At 45.2% G+C, this 20982-nt stretch overlaps 1 protein-coding gene across 1 annotated transcript in view; it reads right to left on the bottom strand.

Moving 5' to 3' along the window:
* RNF212 (ring finger protein 212) overlaps positions 1-20982 on the bottom strand; it is a 462006-nt gene that overhangs the window by 345936 nt on the left and 95088 nt on the right. The window contains exons 4-5 of the mRNA XM_029592744.1: positions 19888-19962; positions 10839-10895 (exon numbers count right to left, since the gene is read on the bottom strand). Of these exons, the coding sequence (XP_029448604.1) occupies positions 10839-10895; positions 19888-19962 (132 nt within the window). The remainder of the gene's footprint in view (positions 1-10838; positions 10896-19887; positions 19963-20982) is intronic.

Below are 20982 nucleotides of genomic sequence, written 5' to 3'. Positions count from 1 at the left end.
TCAGCTGAGCCAAGAGGCAAAAAATCTCGGGGCTCAGATCATAATATACTATCCTAGTAAATGTGTAGTTAAATATCAGAATGATAGGTTTGTGTTTTTAGAGCCGCTTGAACTGGGTAGATTTCTTGATGCAAAATTACCTAATCACTAAAACCTTGTCTAGGGATACGAAATAAGCGCTATGTAACCTACTGATTTCTTGTTGTTGTGCTTTATGTTTTTGCTCAAATTGTTACCTTCTTGGATCCCTAATTACCTTATAACGGGGGTTTTTCTTTCATATGTATATCTGGCCGTACAATGATAAAATGCTACCTGTAAGATTTTTCTTTTTGTGTTAAATATTAATGTATAGTACAGCCAAGGTATTACTTGGAAATGTTCTATATATACCTAATCTGTGACAAGCTGATATTGCTGTCTATGTTTGTTTCAATGCATTAAAAAATAAATTAAAAAAAAGAAAGAAAAAGAAGGCTGACTAGCCTTAATCAGGAGACCAAAGGGTGAGCTGATCCATCTGCTGGAGACAGACAAATACTGAAGGGCTGCAGGGTAGGCTCTGTCCTCATATAGGATACCCTTTCAGTTTTGGTCTATCTCCACCTGCTGGAAAGGAGGCTCAACCCCACAGTCTGGACTGATCCGGGTACGTAGTCCTGCAAGCAGATGGCATAAGGGCAGCATGTATATGTTAAAGAGGTTTGCAGACAGGGCTGATCCCTGCGGTACACTCCTGTTTTGAGATTGATTTTTTTCTGATAATGTGTTATTGATCTGAACTTGGAAAAACCTGTTATTTAGGTGAATAAAGGTTTTTCCAAGTTCAGATCAACAACACATTATCAGAAAAAATCAATCTCAAAACAGGAGTACCGCAGGGATCAGCCCTGTCTGCAACCCTCTTTAACATATACATGCTGCCCTTATGCCATCTGCTTGCAGGACTAGGAATCACACATTACATTTATGCAGACGATATTCAACTAATTCTACCTATAGAAGACACATTAGAGAAAACACTAAACCTGGCTAACATGTACCTAGACATTATAAGACAACTACTAAACCAAATGGAACTTGTGATTAATATTGATAAAACAGAATTTCTACACTTAGAACGGAAAAAAAAACGAAATCAGCCAAACGCCAATAACCCTCAATAACAAGCAGACAATTGAACTAGCTGAAAAAGTACGAAACCTTGGAATAATAATGGACCCTGAAATCAATCTAAAACAGCACATATCACTGAAAGTAAAGGAAGGCTATGCTAAACTTATGGTACTCAGAAAACTAAAACCACTACTAACACTAACTAATTTCCGAACAGTTCTACAGGCACTACTTTTCTCCAGCACAGACTACTGTAATGCCCTTCTACTAGGACTCCCAAACACAACATTAAGACCACTTCAAATACTTCAAAACACAGCAGCTAGAATACTAACTGGAAAAAGGAGGAGGGACCATATAACTGAAACCCTAGCGGAACTACATTAGTTACCTATCGAACACAGAATTAAATATAAAACCCTATGTACCATACATAAACTAATACATGATGAGAAATCGGATTGGCTAAACACAGCATTAAGAATACACATCCCACACAGAAACCTTCAATCAGCAAATAAAGCACTCAACCATTCCATCAGTAAAAACGACAAGACTAACCCAAGTGAGAGAAAGGGCCTTATCACTAGCAGGCCCCATTCTTTGGAACACAATGCCTCTAGAGATCAGATTGCAAAGAGATCTCAAAACATTTAAGAAAAGTTTAAAAACATGGCTTTTCAAACAAGCATTTCATAAAGAGACAGGAGAATAGAAAATATTTAGGAACAGGCAGAAGAACGCTGGCGCACAGCACTTAGGATTGTACAGTAGAGTGGTCCACGAACTCTACATCACTATAAACATAATTGTAACACTATGAATAGTGAATTTTACCCGTGAACAGTACTTTACTGGTACATTTGGCCATGACTTACGCCACTAAACAATTGATTGTCTTTAATGATATATTGTAAATGAACCTTTAGCGGCACCTGTGAGAATGTACTTTTGTACGCCCTCACCCACATTAATTTATGTGCCTACATGTAAACCGTTGCGATGGTATATGACTTAGCGACGGTATAGAAAAGATTTTAAATAAATTTAAATTAAATAAATCTAGTACTATGTCTTAGAGCAGGGGTGGGCAATTCCGGTCCTCGAGGGCCGCAAACCAGTCATGTTTTCAGGATATCCTTAATGAATATGCATGAGAAAGACCTGCATACACACTGCCTCAGTTGTATGCAAATCTATTTCATGCATATTCATTAGGGGTATCCTGAAAACCTGACTGGTTTGCAGCCCTCAAGGACCGGACTTGCCCACCCTTGTCTTAGAAGCAATAAAAAAAAGGCTTTATGGTGGTAAATGTGTGTTAACCCACATAAAAACTTATTTTGAAAATTACCTCTCCTCCCCACAAATGCAGGTAAAAGTACACACTATTTCACAGCACACATTTAGCTCACACAAAAAAATAGGTACAGTTAAAGTAAAGGGGAAAGAGAACATGCAGAGATTTAATTTTCAAATCTCTGGGTGTACTTTCACATGATACTTTCTATTTGTTTCTGAGCAGGCTCAAAGTATGCGCATGTGGCCACATTTACAAAGGGAAACTCCACAAGAGGTTTCCTTTTGAAAATGAGCTTGCTGTCTCATGGATACAAAGCAACAAGGAAGGTTGTCTAACCAAGCCGTGGAGGCAACAAGTTGACAATTAGAAGCCAAAATGTCCAATTTTTGGATTCTTTATTATAGAAATGAGTATCTTTAAAAAGCCTGACTCTGGCCGAGTTTCGCCCTCTTATAGTGGGGCTGCGTCAGGGGCTTGAATTCATTAAATAAGAATTCCTAATGCACAGATTAAGTATAAGAGAGATACATCTGATGGTTTCTAAAACATTATGCCAGGCAATGTTGTACTGTAATCGGTGGTTGTGAACAATATTATTGCCGCAGTCAGTGAACAAAAGGTTGCCGGCAGTGTTAACAGCAATTTGTATAGTTTTAATCGCCAAGGAAAGCACTGCACATAGCGAATGTAGTCACAGTAACTCCGTCTCTCTTTACTCTTTAACCCAACCTGTCGACAATCAGATCCATGGCTTCTTCCGAGAGTTCCCATTCTCCCGGATCCAGCGATTGGCGACTGAGAAAATCGGCCTGAACATTCTCCTTGCCCGCGATGTGGGATGCCGCCAGGCAATCCAGATGTCGTTCCGCCCAGGCGAAGAGACGGCTGGCTTCTAGGGCCACCAGGCGACTGCGGGTGCCCCCCTGATGAGCACTATGCTCCCTAGGCAGCCAGAGGGGGGGGAGACGAAAGACTGGACCACCAGCCTCGGTCCCCATACCTGGAAGCAATCACGGACTCAGGCTATGCTCCGCACAAGGGGCGAAGCCCTCAAGTCCAGCAAGAGCCAGGAGACGGGACCATCTCCTGTACAGAAAGAAAATTATTCCTTACCTGCTAATTTTCGTTCCTGTAGTACCATGGATCAGTCCAGACGGTGGGTTATGTCCCCCGTCCAGCAGATGGAGTCAGAACAGAGCTCGAGAGTGTCACCATAAATACCAGTGCACCCTCTGCTGGAGCTCAGTATAACGAATAGCAAAGCCCAAAAGAGCGAAACAATTTGGATCAAGAACAATTAAGTATGAGAAACCACTAACAATATAACAGGAACAAACGGTCCCCAAAGGTCCTCAACAGCCAACTTGTGAGGAGCTGTGAACAGTAATAGGAGAATTAAGAAGAAAAAAAAAACAGAAAGACAGTCACACGTAACCGCCCGAGCAGGAGTCCGAATCCCAGAGTGGTGGGCGTCTGGACTGATCCATGGTACTACAGGAACGAAAATTAGCAGGTAAGGAATAATTTTCTTTTCTCTGTATGTACCAGGATCAGTCCAGACGGTGGGATGTACCCAAGCTTCCCTAATTCGGGTGGGGCCCTGGGAGCCCTGCTCGGAGTACCTGGTCGCCAAAGTGCCCCGGGGCCGAAGGCGCCAGATGTAGTCGATAGTGCCTGGAGAACGTGTGAAGCGATTTCCATGTCGCCGTGCGACAGATTTCCTGAGGGGAAACGGAACGAGACTCCGCCCAGGACGCCGCCTGCGAGCGCGTAGAGTGAGCTATGACGCCCCTAGGCGGGTCTTGACCAGCACCGATATAGGCCACCGAGATGGCGTCCTTTATCCAGCGCGCAATGGTTGTCTTCGATGCCGAGGAACCTTTCCTAGGGCCCGACCAGAGCACAAACAGATGATCGGAGACCCGGAATTTGTTTGTAGCCTCCAGGTAGTGAAGAAGCACGCGCTTGACGTCCAAAAGACGGAGAGACCTGGATTCCTCTGGGGCGAACGCCGGGAGTTCCACCATCTGGTTCAAGTGGAATGAAGAAACCACCTTCGGGAGGAAGGACGGTACTGTGCGGAGCGAGATCCCGGCTTCCGAAATGCGAAGGTAAGGTTCTCTGCAGGATAGCGCTTGAAGCTCCGAGATGCGACGGGCGGAGCAGATGGCCACCAGAAAAACGGTCTTCATAGTCAGATCCTTAAGAGTAGACCCGTGGAGTGGTTCAAAGGGCGCGCCCGACAGGGCTCGGAGAACCAGGTTGAGACTCCACGACGGACAGGGGTCCCTGACCGGCGTCGTAGGTGCTTAATGCCTTTCAGAAAGCGTGCGATATCCGGCTGAAGAGGCAGAGAGATCTCCTTCTGCACTAGCGCGTTCAGAGCTGCCACTTGGACCCGGAGAGAATTGTAGGCGAGTCCCTTGTCCAGTCCATCCTGCAAAAACTGAAGGATCAGTGGTACCGTCGCCTCCGTGGGCCGAGCCTCATGATCGGCATGCCAGGTCTCGAAGACTTTCCAGACTCGAACGTAGGCAACGGAAGTGGAAGGCTTACGGGCCCGTAGCATAGTTGAGATTACCGCCTCCGGATAGCCCCTGCGGCGGAGACGACGCCATTCAAAAGCCAGGCCGCAAGACAGAAGAGGTCTGCCTGCTCGAAAAATACCGGCCCCTGGTGTAGAAGACGTGGAAGATGACTCAGACGTATCGGCCCGTCCACTGTGAAGCAGGTCTGCAAACCAGGGACGACGTGGCCACTCCGGAGCGACGAGGATCACTGACCCGCGGTGGTTTTCTATTCGACGTAAGATCTTGCCCACTAAGGGCCAGGGGGGAAAAACATAGAGTAACTGATCTGTCGGCCACGGAAGAACTAGAGCATCCACCCCCTCCGCGCCGCGCTCTCTTCTGCGACTGAAGAAGCGAGGGGCCTTGGTGTTGAGAGCGGACGCCATCAAGTCCAGTCGTGGTGTTCCCCAGCGGCGAACAAGTAACTGCATCGCTTCGTCGGAAAGAGACCATTCGCCGGGGTCCAGCTGCTGACGACTCAGGTAATCTGCCTGAATGTTGTCTACCCCGGCGATGTGGGAGGCCGCGATTCGGACGAGGTGACGTTCTGCCCATGCCATCAGGAACGTGGTTTCGGATGAGACCTGCTTGCTTCTCGTCCCTCCTTGTCGATTGATGTAGGCCACGGTGGTCGCGTTGTCCGAGAGAATCCGGACCTCTCTGTTCCGCGTCAGAGGAAGGAAACGCTGTAGCGCCAGGCGCACTGCTCTGGTCTCTAGGCGATTGATCGGCCACCTCGCCTCCTCCGGTGACCACGTCCCGTGCGTGGCGCTTCGTTCGCAGACGGCGCCCCATCCCGCGAGACTTGCATCGATGGTGACCACCACCCAAGTGGGAACTTCGAGCGAAACACCGCGAGCCAAGTGAGCCGGGACTAGCCACCAATCGAGACTTTCCCTGGCCGCCTGAGGAAGCGGGAGGATCACCTGATATTCCTGTGATATCTGTTTCCAACGGGAGAGAAGAGACGCCTGTAGAGGACGCAGGTGTGCAAATGCCCAGGGTACCATGTCTATGGTGGAGGCCATCACTCCCAGGAGCTGCAGATAGTTCCAGGCGGTGGGCTCCGGTAAGGCAGAGAACTGATGTACGTGTTCCCTCAAGGAGTGGGCCTTCTCCGAACGCAGAAACACCATGCCTTGACGAGTGTCGAAGGTCGCTCCCAGGAAGTCCAAGCGTTGAGAGGGCACGAGTGAACTCTTGGGGAGATTCACTACCCAGCCCAGGGAGCTGAGTACCTCTAGAACTCTGGCCACCGAGGCCTGCCCGTGGGAGAAGGACTTCGCACGAACTAGCCAGTCGCCAGGTAAGGGTGCACTAGGATACCCTCCTTTCGCAGCGCCGCCACCACAACCATAATCTTGGTGAAGGTCCGAGGAGCGGTGGCCAGGCCGAAGGGCAGGGCCCGGAACTGAAAATGCTGACCGAGGATCTTGAAGCGGAGGTAACGCCGATGGGCTGGTAAGATGGGGATGTGTAGGTACGCCTCCATTAGATCCAGGGAGGCAAGGAACTCCCCCTTGTGTACTGCGGCAATCACCGACCTCAGGGTTTCCATGCGGAACCTGCTGACCCGCAGGGAACGATTTACCTCCTTTAAGTCCAGGATGGGACGAAAGGTACCGTCCTTCTTGGGCACTACGAAGTAGATTGAATAATGTCCCAAGCCCACCTCTGCGAAGGGCACGGGAACAATGGCCTGTATAGACTGTAGTCGGTCTAGTGTTTGTTGAACAGCAATCCTCTTGAGATCCGAACCACAGGGGGGAAAGAGAAACCTGTCCCTTGGCGGGCGGACAAATTCCAAAGCATAGCCGTGCCATATAGTGTCCAGTACCCACTGGTCTGTGGAAATCTTTACCCACTCCTTGTAGAATTCTGTGAGACGACCTCCGATGGTGAGATGGGAGGAGTGGGCCCCTCTGGCATCATTGGGCGGACTTGGCGGGGGGGTTCCCCTGCCCTGAACCATCTCGCGCGGGCCTCCGCCCACGAAAGGAACGCGACCAGGTCTGTGGTCTGCTGGGGGCTGCCCGAGGACCAGACTGCCGGTACGACCTATATCGCCGCTGTGCCCTAGCCCTGGTTCTGGTGGAGGCAAAGGACCGAAAAGGACGCTGTCTATCTTCGGGTAACCGGTGTACCGAATTTTCCCCCAGTGACTTGATGATTTGATCCAGATCCTCTCCGAAGAGAAACTTACCCCGAAACGGAAGGGAACCCAGACTCGACTTGGAAGAGGCATCCGCCGACCAGTTACGGAGCCACAGAAGCCGACGGGCCGCCACCACAGATACCATGGACCTCACCAATACTCGAAAGAGATCATACAGAGCATCCGCCCCGTAAGCTATGGCAGATTCTAGGCTGTCCGCCTGGCCGGCCTCTTCGGGGGGTAACTCCTGAGAGGTGAGAAGCTGTTGTACCCAGAGTACACTGGCCCGCTGTGCCAGTGAGCTGCACATGACGGCACGCATACCTAACGCGGAGACTTCAAACACCCGCTTAAGGAAAGTCTCAAGCTTGCGATCCTGAGTGTCCCGTAGGGCCGTCCCGCCCGTGACCGGGATTGTCGTCCTCTTCGTTACCGCTGAGTCCACCTTGGGAACCCTGATGAGTTCCAGGAAGTCCTCCGGCAGCGGATACAATTTCTCCATGGCACGGGTGACCTTCAATGACGCCTCAGGAGTGTCCCATTCCCTGGTAAGAAGCTGTAAGAAAGACTCATGAATGGGAAAGGCCCACGCCCTAGGACGGAGGGCGGCCAGAACTGGGTCCCCTTTTCTGGAGGACGTAGCCACAGCCAGGGCCACAGGCGCCTGAGGATCCGGTGGAGGATCAAGGTCAAGCTCCTGTAAGATCTGATGGATGAGATCATCAAGTTCCTCCTTCTGAAAAATGCGGAGAGCGCGTGGATCGTCGCCATCCGCCTGTCCGTCAGCGTGTGCTGTGTCCGGCGAGTCCGAGGGGTCAAAACCCGTCGGCGAAGCCATCCCTGCGGCCCTGGGCTGCGGTGGCAAACCAGTGGTCCCTGGCACAGGGCCAGCCGGGGTCTGAGCCCCGGGAGGAGAGCACGAGACCTTAGGAATCTTGGGAGGGGGAGGACCCGCAGGGGGTCCCCCCGGGCCTACCAGGCCCCGTAAGTAGGCAGTGTGCATTTTAAAATAAAATCGGGCGAAAAGAACGAAAAGCCGGATGACATGCCCGAGGGGGGTCCCTCCTGAGGTAACCGGCCGGGCAAACCCCCCTCAGAGGCCCGATGTGGGAGAGGGACGTCCCGAGAAACTCCTTCTTCTGGCGAACTTGCCTCATCGCGATCTGCATCCAAGATGGCCGCCATTCCCGCCAATGGCGGCGAAGTGGCCGGCCTGCGCTTCCCGGGCTGTGGGGAGGGAGGCACTGGAGCCGAGCCAGCCGCGTGCGAGGCGCCTTCCCCCTCGGGGAGGCACCGAGGACAAACTCCCTCACTCGACAAACGAGACCCCGGCTCGCCACAGGTCTCGCAGTGTGAGGACCGCGGCATGGCAACGCCGGGATTAAAAACGCCACGGGGGGGGGGGCCTGAAGAAATGAAGCGCACCGCAGGGGGCCCCGAGGAGCCTTCGCAACCCGCCGAAATAGATCCCAAGACGCCGGGGGAGTACCCTCTCGGCGCACCCAGACCTGCGAAAAATCGTCGCCGGGCCGCGGGACCGTCAGCCGCGCGTACAGAGACCAGCACCACCGGCATACACGGGGCACCGTCCTAAAAGCAACTACCTGTGGAGAAAAGAATGCAAAAGTGTCCACTTACCCCAAAAGAAGGAGAAGGGAGACAGCGGAGGGAGCCAGAACAGAGTGGAGACACGCCTCCTCAAAAATTAGAAAACTTACTTTTTTTTTTTTTTTTTTTAAACTAACTTGATCCAAAATGTTCAAGAGATATGACAGGAAAGAACTCAGAAAACGAAAGAAAATTGAGATCCTGTCACTCTGGGGAAGCCACTGATTTCCCCAACTCTCATCTGCTGGAGTCAGAAAGAAACTGAGCTCCAGCAGAGGGTGCACTGGTATTTATGGTGACACTCTCGAGCTCTGTTCTGACTCCATCTGCTGGACGGGGGACATAACCCACCGTCTGGACTGATCCTGGTACGTACAGGGAACTAAAAATTAAACTTTTTTTTTTTTTTTTTTTTTTTAATTAGAAAGAAATCCAATCAAGATCCCTAAGATCACTGTAAAGAGAGACGGAGTTACTGGGACTACATTCGCTATGTGCAGTGCTTTCCTTGGCGATTAAAACTATACAAATTGCTGTTAACACTGCCGGCAACCTTTTGTTCATTGACTGCGGCAATAATATTGTTCACAACCAGACTCCAGTACAACATTGTCTGGCATACAAACCGATTACAGTACAACATTGCCTGGCATAATGTTTTAGAGACCATCAGATGCATCTCCCTTATACTTAATCTGTGCATTAGGAATTCTTATTTGATGAATTCAAGCCCCTGATGCAGCCCCACAATCAGGTTGATACAGTATCGTGCGGTTAAAGATTCCCCGTCTGTAACGTGCTGGGAGCGCACAATACAGACGAGTAAGGCGATCCAGCGATACAGTCTCCAGTTTCACGCGTCCTTAGAGCTTCGTAAAATAGACACATAACCCTTTCCGCACGCAGCATGTATATGATGTGTAAATGAACGAATTAGCTGTATAATGAAGGAATTAGCTATTCCCCTCCGATACTGTAACGGGCGCTGATATTATCTCCTTAGTAACCCGCTGTTTTGCCGCGGCCTTAACGTGTTAGTTTACCGCCTCCCCCTAGTAGGAGTTAGGACTGTGAGTCTAGTAACAAATCCATCGACACCGCTTAAGATACTCAAAAACAATAAAACACAATAAAAAAAAAAGCGATACAGAGATGATCGAGAAAATGTAATGCTGTGGGACACATAAAACCTGTCAGAAAAAAAATAAAAATTTTTAAATACCTGTCGGAGGGCCGCGTGGGTCCAGGCGGCCGGCGGGATCCGGGGGGCGGGTGGTCGCGTGTTAAATCTAGGCCGCGGGCGGGTGGGCGCCTGTTCCAGGCAGCGGCGGCGGCTGGGGGGGGGGGGCGGGTGGACGCGCGTTAGTTTCAGACGACCGGCGGCGGGAGCCGGGGGGCGGGTGGTCGCGTGTTAAATCTAGGCCCGGTCGCACAGACGCGCATTCATTCATCCAGGTGGAGGAGCCGGCGGCGAATGCACGCCTGTGCGACCCCTGCGATTCGGTGCTCAAGGCAGTCACATGCCGTGACGTCACGCCTTGAGCGCCGAATCGCAGGGGTCGCACAGGCGCGCATTCATTCATCCAGGCGGAGGAGCCAGCTGCTTTGAAATGACAGGTACCAGCGCACCCAGGTTACTGTATAGGCGCTGTATTAAGCGCCTATACAGTAAAATGGGTTGCGCGGGCATAACCCTTCCCTAACGCTTTACAGCCGCGGCATGCATTTGCATGCAATTAGAAGAGAATATCAGGCGCTAGGTCAAGAGAACTGTGCGTGCGGGGAGGAAGGGTGCGCCTGACACTGCCGCACTGTTTCTACCGCGGCCTTACAGTATCGAGCCGTATAAGAGGGCGAAACTCGGCCAGAGTCGGGCTTTTTAAAGATACTCGTTTCTATAATAAAGAATCCAAAAATTGGACATTTTGGCTTCTAATTTTCAACTTGTTGCCTTCATGGAAACAAAGTACCCAAGGGACTGTCAGCTCTGCAGGGAAATTCAAAATGCCCTCTAAGTTAACTTTATACAAACTCATTTTTACTCAATTACTGTGATTTGACAATAGAAACTGTTGCTTATATTTACCTGTCCTTTGTAGAATGTTAACAAGTGCCTTTTATGGTTTTCTTGAAATTCTGAAATCTTAAAAATAAAACATCAAATCTTATGAAAATTTTATGTAAACAATATATGGAATTTATAAATACAACAAAGCCACACATATTTGTTAACTGCATGTACAAATATGAATAAAAAGCTAAATCCCATGTGATGCTTATATATGATGCAAATAATTTTGGTGCAAATCAGGGAAATATTGATTCATTTATATTCTGCCTTATACTGCATGGTTCTAGAGCAGATTACAACAAATAAACAGCTAAAAAGGTCATGAATAAACAAATATATACAACAGTAAAATCATACAAAAGAATTTACTTGCTTAAAACTGGGTTTTAACATGTGTAAATCCACTTTTCCCGTGTAAGTGGGCTTTTGAAAACTGCTACGGTATATGGCATTGAATTGTCAATAGGTTTTACATGCATGAAGCACACTTAATGTGGGTAAATGGATTTTGAAAATTGCTACAATAGTATGTTATATTTACAGGCGTTACTGCTTTGAACATTCACTGTATATACCTACAGTATCTCAAAATAATCCACTTTGACGTGATTGTAGACCACATGGGCAAACAATCATATAAATAACCATCATTGAAACACAGGTCGTTGCATATTTCAAAAATATTTTGTAACCAGAGTGTGAAGTGATGCTTCCTGTTACTGACATTGACATTGGACAGACTGAACAGGTAATGCATGGTTGATGTGAACCCATAACAATGTTGTCATTATTTTTAATGGTGAAATCTGAACGAACTAGCATGTTTTTCAGATTGGGTGCTCTAGAAAATGTTATACGAGGGGGAGACTGAAAAACACCATGCAACTGTAGCACATGCCAATTGGTGTAAATGGCCCTTCGAATTTTGTATGCCTGAGTCGAAAAGGGTAGAACACACGTTGTTTGGGTGGAATTGTCTACAATATATAGGTAAAACCAAACGCCTCCTAAAAACACGGATGATAGAACACAGATCAAATATAAAGAATTCCCGGATTGAAGAGCCATTAGTTGCACATTGTCTAACACATAAACATTCATTTAACGATCTCAAATTCTGTGCTATTGATCATATTCCAGTGCACTGGCGCGGTGGCAATCGCGAAGGACAGTTACTAAAATTAGAGCAACGCTGGATATACCGACTGGGGACAGTGAGTCCAGCTGGTCTCAACGCTGATTTGGAACTGCATTCTTTTCTAGGATAAAGTACATTCCTTCTGTACAATTCTAAGTTTCAATCTTCCCAGGATTTAGTGATTTTCTTGCTAATCAATCAACATATTTTGATAAATGACACGTCATCTCATGACGTCACACTTGTTGTATATTTAAACAGGACGTTCACGCTAGCCTCGGTTCCTCCCTGCGACACAGAAGAATGTTTGAGACGTCGGGTCCATTTTGAATCGGTAGCCTACGGGGGTCAGATAAGTACTGTTCCATTTTACCCTATTAGAAGATGTTAAGACTGTTTCTTTAAATTTTCAGGCGAACACTCCTATGTTGATGTCTGTTTAGATGCCCCTGAGGAAGCTTTATTAAGCGAAACATCGGCCGTGTTGGGCGGTCTTTTCACATTAAGCATTGAGAGAATGCCAACTATTCCTCGTCTTCACCTCATTAATGGAGTGAACTATATAAGTCTTTATGACTAATTTTTAAGGAAAAGAAAAAAACATACAAAAAGAAAGCTATATATTGAAATAATTAAAGATTTTTTTTAGAAGTGATGGTGAATGATTAGAGGTCCGGTTGGATTCGGGATTGAATTACAACGTCTGGCTTGCTGACACCGTCACTTTAGGCTATATTTTGTATTTAAGATACAGTCCCCTTTTTTTGTTTACAGACTTCAATTACCCCAATATAGACTGGGTAAATGTATCGTCGGGTCATGCTAGAGAGATAACATTCCTGGATGGAATAAATGATAGCTTTATGGAGCAATTGGTTCAGGAACCGACGAGAGAGGGAGCAATTTTAGATCTAATTCTCAGTGGAGCACAGGACTTGGTGAGAGGTAACAGTGGTGGGGCCGCTTGGCAATAGTGATCATAATATGATCAAATTTGATTTAATGACTGGAAAAGGAACAGTGTGCAAATCCAAGGCTCTCGTGCTAAACTTTCAAAAGGGAAACTTTGATAAAATGAGAAAAATTGTTAGAAAAAAAACTGAAAGGAGCAGCTACAAAAGTAAAAAATGTCCAAGAGGCGTGGTCATTGTTAAAAAATACCATTCTAGAAGCACAGTCCAGATGTATTCCACACATTAAGAAAGGTGGAAAGAAGGCAAAACGATTACCGGCATGGTTAAAAGGGGAGGTGAAAGAAGCTATTATAGCCAAAAGATCTTCATTCAAAAATTGGAAGAAGGATCCAACAGAAGAAAATAGGATAAAGCATAAACATTGGCAAGTTAAATATAAGACATTGATAAGACAGGCTAAGAGAGAATTTGAAAAGAATTTGGCTGTAGAGGCAAAAACTCACAGTAAAAACTTTTTTTAAATATATCCGAAGCAGAAAGCCTATGAGGGAGTCAGTTGGACCATTAGATGATCGAGGGATTAAAGGGGCACTTAGAGAAGATAAGGCCATCGCGGAAATATTAAATGATTTCTTTGCTTCGGTGTTTACTGAAGAGGATGTTGGGGAGGTACCCGTAATGGAGAAGGTTTTCATGGACTGAATCAAATCATGGTGAACCTAGAAGATGTGGTAGGCCCGATTGACAATCTGAAGAGTAGTAAATCACCTGGACAGGATGGTATACACCCCAGAGCTCTGAAGGAACTAAAAAATGAAATTTCAGACCTATAAGTAAAAATTTGTAACCTATCATTAAAATCATCCATTGTACCTGAAGACTGGAAGATAGCAAATGTACCCCCAATATTTAAAAAGGGCTCCAGGGGCGATCCGGGAAACTTCAGACTGGTTAGCCTGACTTCAGTGCCAGGAAAAATAGTCCACGCCCCTGGACCGCCCGTTTTTCGAAGCCCCGGGACATACGCGCGTGCCGCCGCGCCTATGCAAAATAGGCTCGGCGCGCGCAGGGGTAGGTTTTCAGGGGTTACGCACTTGACCCTTTGAAAATCTACCCCATAATGCTTTCATTGTTGCTAATTAATGCTCAGTCAGTTAAAAACAAGATTCCTATTATTTCAGATATTCTATCTAAAGATAAACCTTCTTATTTATGTATCACAGAATCGTGGCTGACAGATTTGGATCTGGTTATTTTGAATCAATTTATTTATTTATCGGTTTTTATATACTGTTGTTTGGAACAAGCCTTCACAACGGTTTACAGACGTAACAACTTATTACAAGTAATGCAACCAGAAATTGAATACATTATAACAAATAATTAGGGGGAGAGGGGAGGGAGGAATTTTTCATACCTTAACTGAGGTTAAAACTGATTACATAAAACAGGACATAACAGGGAACGTTGTAACAGGAAATCATAGGGATATGATATAGAGCAATATTTGTTGATACATAAGATTGATATCGAACTATAAGGGGGGAATAACAGAAGAGTGCTTATTATTCTGAGGGTAGTGGTGGGGGGGGAGGAGTTGGGAGGATGTGGAAATGAGGTTAACTGGGGATAGTACTTTATAAGTTGAGAAAGTCTTGGTTAATATAGTTATTGCTTTAGTTCATTGCTATAGATTAAGGCTAATCATGAGGGAACAAGAGGAGGAAGATCTGTACTGGTGGAGGAGTATTTATCCGATACCGTCTTTATATGTTTGTTCGAAGAGCCAGCTTTTTAGGAGTTTTCTGAAAAGTTTTATATTGCCTTGTTTTCGTAAGCTTTCTGGTAGGGTGTTCCAAAGGCGTGGTCCCGCAAGGGAGATCGCTCTGTCCCAAACTGATGTAAGTCTGGCGGAGGTGAGTGTGGGTATTTTTAGTAATGCTTTATTGGTTGCTCTTGTGTTGCATTGTGGGGTGTATATTTGGATTGCATTGTTCAGCCAGTAGATTTCTTTTCCATAAATTGATTTGTGTAATATGGAAAAAACTTTGAAATCGATCCTTTTTTCGATGGGTAACCAGTGTAGGGCTTTTAGTACAGGTGTTGTGTGTTCAGATTTTCTATGGCTGGTTAGAATTCTTGCAACTGCATTCTGCAAATTTGGAGAGGTCGACCGACCATCCCGGACCAACAGCCACGAGCCGGCTGGCATCTCTCCACCCCCGGACGGAAGCTCCGCCCACCCAATCGCGTCACCAGCGCAACAAGAAAAGCCCTTTAAAGGGCAAAGAAAGACGCAGGTACCCCCTATTCTCGGCCGCATCGATCACCTGCGCTGCCAGCGCTGACCCACTGGGGTCCAGGGCCTGCTTCGACCAACCATCCCGGACCGACAGCCACGAGCCGGCTTGCATCTCTCCGCCCCCGGACGGATGCTCCGCCCACCCAATCGCATCACCAAAAGCCCTTAAAAGGGCAAAGAAAGACGCAGGTACCCCCTGTTCTCGGCTGCATGACTGGTAATCATTTAGTGATTTCACAACTCAGATTTAAAAAAAAAAAAAAAAAACCACACACACAACCCATCTGCAATTCTCTTTGATAAAGATAGCCATTTCACTTCCCTTCGAAGTTTTAGTTGTAAGGTCTAAAGATTTTAATTTTTGTTTGTTGTGCCCTCCTGGGCTACTAGTCCATATTATGTCCCCACTTATTTAGCTTCTTACGAATCTAGACTTAGATCACAGTCGCACAATCTGCACAATGATATGCTCCTCCTCCTCAGCCCTGTGAAATTCTACTAGAAGTCACTAATGTGCTAGGATGGGAACAATTAGTACATGGCCCAACACATAGGGGCAGATTTTAAAAGCCTTACGCACATGGGGGGGAGGGGGGTTTACACGCGCCGAGCCTATTTTGCATAGGCTCAGCGACGCGCGCAAGCCCCAAGACGAGCGTATGTCCTGGGGCTTTGTGAAAGGGAAGGGCTGGGGTGGAACCGGGGCCTCCGGCACAGCGGCCCGTGCGCACAACCTCCGCCTGCCCGGAGGCAGGCGCAACTTATGCAATAAAGGTTGGGGGGGGGGGGGTTAGGTAGGGGAAGGGAGGGGAAGGGGGGGGGAAGGTGGGGGGGGGGGGGGCGGAAGGAAAGTTCCCTCCGAGGCCGCTCCAATTTCAAAGCAGCCTCGGAGGGAACAGGGAAAGCCATCGGAGGGAACAGGGAAAGCCCTTGCGTGCGCCGACCCCAGATTTTATAACATGTGCGTGGCTGCACGCGCATGTTATAAAATCGGGCATACCTCTTAAATTCTAAGTCAAGGGCCGGAATTTATCAATAATAAAACCTTCACACAGATTCTTCCTCATAGACCAACTCTAACGAGAAAATCCACAGATATGGATAAATTTATAGATAAACTCCCTGAAACACTGGAGAGTCTTAATTTTGACACAGTCTCTTCTTGTACTGAAGACTGGAATGCCATCACATTAAAGCTAGCTTATGAACTGTCCCCCCACCCATTTCCCTGTCACTCCATCTTTTGGAAGAAAAAAATATAAAGATTAAAGATCCATGATTTCCTAAAGAACTGGTGTTGGGGGGGGGGGGGGGGGGGGGGGGGGAAGAGACACACTGAACGCTGTCAACCTTGATTCAAAATATAAATCGAGCAATAAAACATTTTTCAAATAAAATTCATAATTCAGGATTCAATGCAAGAGCACTTTTTTCTAACAGTGAAACATCTTATTGGTAGTTCACAACTTAAGGTGAATGCCATACACGCAACTGTCATCCATAGAGTATGACACCTTTGCTTCGTACTTTAATGAGAAAGTAGAAAACATCAGTAGTAGTTTTTCTGTGATTCCAAGTTCTCTATTAACTCCCATCACTACAGTCGAGTCCACCTAGGACACCTTTTCTAAGTGTCCTCTCTAGAGGTACAGGCTACTTTCAAAAACCTTAAACTCAATCCAAGTTATTATCCATGTAAACGATTTGTGAAGGCATTTCATCCTCAGTCACCAAAATAGTGAATTTATCAATGGAAAGAGGCCATAGTAAAAGCTATTTTTAAAAATTCAATTAAACCCCGCAGATCCTTCTAACTACAGGCCCATTTCCAATCTGTCATGCCTTGCCAAAATAATTGAAGAATCAGTGCATAAACTGTGATGCAATAAACAATTTGCTTCTAAATAATCGCACAACTGATAGTATTGTTTTATAAAATACAGAAGTACTGAAACACTTTTGTTAACCTGGTCAGATAGTATTTTTTGAGGCTTTGAATATGGCCAAAAATATCTATTGATATTGTTAGACTTTTCTGCTGTCTTCAATACCATAGATCATAACATCTTGTTGACCCACTTGACCAAGTTCAGCTTCAACACAGTTTTCAGCTGGTTTCGATCTTTTCTCAGCAAAAGAAAATTTGCTGTTAGTATAACATCCAGTTGCTCCATGTGAGTAGACATTAAAATTTGGGTATCCTAGGGTTCTAGTCTTTCCGCAACCATATTTAACATATATTTAGTTCCACTCCGTAAATTTCTAGATTGTTTAGGTTTAAACTTTCAGATTTATGCAAATGATATACAGTTTTCCTTCCCTGTTTTGTCTTCTGTAGCTATAGCTTTACAGGAATTAGAGATATCTGTGACAGCTATCTTGAGATGGTTATGGCATAACAGATTAGCCCTAAACATAAAAAAAACCTGAAATAACTCATTTTGAGGCAATTAAAGATTGAAGACCTACTGACTTTTCATTTTGAGAACCAAGAGATAATAATCTAGATAGTGGTATATGATCTGGGTTTCTCTTTAGATACCAGATTCTCAATGAATTGCCAGGTACAAAACCTAGTCAAGTCAAGCTATTATAAATTAAGAATGCTGAGAAGATTAAAACCTTTTCTAGAACCAGATGATTTTAGGCTAGTACTCCAAACCTTGATCTTTGCCAGATTTGATTTTTTTTTAACTCCATGTTTCTTGGAGTCCCAAACAAAACCATCAGACCCTTTCAATTGCTGTAGAATTCAGCAGCAAGAATCTTAATGGGTACATATAAATATGATCTCATAACAAAAGTGTTATTTAAACTACACTGGCTATCGATACAATATAGGATATCATATAAAGCACTCACTTTACTCCATTGCACAATTTACAATAGCAATGAGTCATGGTTAGGTACCAGATTACAACTGTATACACAATCTAGAAACCTTCAATCAGCGAACAATGGTCTGATATCTGTCCCTATTATTCAACAGGCACATTTAAAAGAAATTTGGAAAGGACAATATCAATAGCAAGGCCCATATTATGGAATGCCAGAAACATTGAGATGTGCTGCAGACAAAAAATTATTCAAAAAAGGGCTCAAAACCTGGTCATTCCAGCAGGCATTTATAATAAGCTTCTATTAGGAATTTAATTGAGTGTTGCAGTCTGAGAACTTTGCATAATTTCTTCTTATGAAGGATACTCATTTTTAAGTATGTTGCATTATCCTATGAAGTGCCATGTTGGTGTTCTTTGTTGTTTACATGGATGATGTATTTTACATTTATTAATTTCATTTGTTTTTAGGTCATTAGTTTTATTATTATTTTATGAATGCTATATTGACAACCACTTTGACTGTTAAAAGCAATATAGAAAACATTTTTAAATAAATAAAATATTGATTGGAGCTGAATTCATCGAGATTTGAACTTAAAGCCTTACATAAGATAAGTATGATTGCATTCTCAAAATTTTGGGACTTTGAAACAATAAGATACGAGTGCTCAGATAAGATATGAGTACTGTGCATTGCCACATATTTTTCAAATTTCAACACAAATTTTGTTTTAAAGACACATCTCACTTTAAATATTTAAAAATTGAGGGTTTTTTTTGATGATTTCAGGTTTTGATTTGACATCTGAAGTATTTTTCCCTCTAAAATAAAATGTTCTTCAAGTGTGTTTTTATATCATTAACCAGGTACTATTTCTTGTAATTATTTTTGTACTTTGGGGGGTCTCTTACATTATTTAGAACTTAGCCTACAGCACTCAATTGTAGCTAACTCCCCTGGCTGCCTCAGGACATTAACATATCCTAAGGCTCCAGGGGCCATCTTAAAGGGCTTGGCAGCTCCGAGTAGGATCTCCCCCAAGAACAGTTCCAAACCTGGGAGTCTGCATAGCCCTCCTGCTCCCCCCACCACTGACAGCAGTCCATTGTGTATGTGTTTTTAACAATTGCTTTTTAAATGTGTTGCAAGCCACACTCCCAAACCAAACCGCTCCTCTTCACACAAAAAAAAAAAAATCCCACCCTGGAGGATAGGAGCCCCTCACCCCCCCCCCCCCCCATCCCCCCTTCTGACAGGTGGCCAAGAGGTCCCCACACTTCTCACCCTAGGCCCCCCCCCCAGCCCTTCCCTCATTGTCACGAAAGCATCCCTGGAGGTCTAGTGGACCCTCCTAACCCACCCTTTACTCACTAAGAAGTCCCTGGTAGACTAATGGGGGCCCGGAGTACCCCCTAGGCTACAGGCCTAGAGACACCCATTTTCCTATCAGAAGCAGAAGCCAGGTGGCGCCATTTTGGAAAATAGCATCGCCAGGCTTCCAGCTTAGGGGGCGCTCTGGGCCCCCACTAGACTACCAGGGACTTTTCAGCGAGTAAGGAGAGGATCCAGGCCCTTTGAAGAAATATATTGTGGCTTAGTAATTGACCTCCTTAACTTGATTTTAAACAAGAATTATTTTACTTTTCTGGTAGTCAGATTACAGGACCTACTGCCTAGTGAAATAAAATCATGAGGCATTATTGGAGATATTCAAGAATTTTAGAAGCAAATAAGTACATAGATACACTGATGTAATAATTTTACTAAATATAGAACTAGAGCAAGGCTGAATCTGATACATCATTTTTAAACTGAAGTTGAGTCCAACTACCACATGAAAGCCGAAACTGGGCCCAACTCAAGATTTACCTGTGAAAATTCTTTTGAATACTTCTTGCACAGCTCAGCAACATCCATGAAAAGTGCTTGCAGCTCAGGGTTCATCTACAGAATGGAAGAAATAATTGATATAATCACTGAAGTACATACACTAGTTAGTTTAGAAATGGTAGCAACAGAATCCTAATATTCTTATTTCAGCATCATAAGATTATTGATAGAAGGGCCAAAGTGCTACAGTTGGGGAATCAAAGTGACTCAAACTGAAAATTGGTTCAAGCTTTTTTTCTATGACAGGAAAAGAACTTTTATTTTGACATCTTTGTTCCACCCAAAGTAGAATGGAACTGATAAAGAAAACATTTACTAAAAACTGATATGGTACACTGAAAACCTTTAAACATTTTTTTCAGCCTACTACGTTTCTTTTCCTCAAGCACCGTATCTTCTTTTGAGGTTATCCTTTGCCAGCAGTTAACATCCTGCCCAATACCGTGGCTGAATTAGCACCAATTAGCAAAGGATGAGTATTGTATGTGGGAGGTGTGCATATGAGGGGGAGGAATGAACTGAAAAGTTACTTTATTTTTTCAGTCTCTGTGGGGGGGGGGGGTATGAGGTGTGTGGGTGCTGGACGCAGGTATGTAATGTGATGTGCATGGGGGATGTGTGGAATTTGTAGATTTGTAGAAGAGATGTGAGTAGGTGTGGGTTCGTGTTAAGGTATTTGATAAACCACCTTTCAATATAAAATGCAGTTTACCAATCAAAATAAAGTAAAAAATCAACAAGAAAATAAAAAATATCATAATAAAAACATTCAATACATATATTAAATACAAGGTAAACATAACTAGTGACAAAAAGTAAATATATAAACTGAAATCATTATTACAAAATAAATACAATGGAAGCAAATTACTAACACACGGGCTGATACAGTAAAAACGTGGGAGAGCGGGCGAACGCGATTCTGGATTTAAATGAGGCCCGGCAGTAAAAACAGGCAAAAGGAGACGCTAGGGACACTAGCGCGTCCCTAGCGCATCCTTTTGGACCGGAGCGGCGGCTGTCAGCGGGTTTGACAGCCGACGCTCAATTTTGCCAGCGACCCCGCTGACAGCC

Source organism: Rhinatrema bivittatum, chromosome 1 (genome assembly GCF_901001135.1).
Source record: "Rhinatrema bivittatum chromosome 1, aRhiBiv1.1, whole genome shotgun sequence".
Lineage (NCBI taxonomy): Eukaryota > Metazoa > Chordata > Amphibia > Gymnophiona > Rhinatrematidae > Rhinatrema > Rhinatrema bivittatum.
Note: the sequence above shows the minus strand (reverse complement) of the source record. Positions and strands in the feature narration are given on the sequence as shown.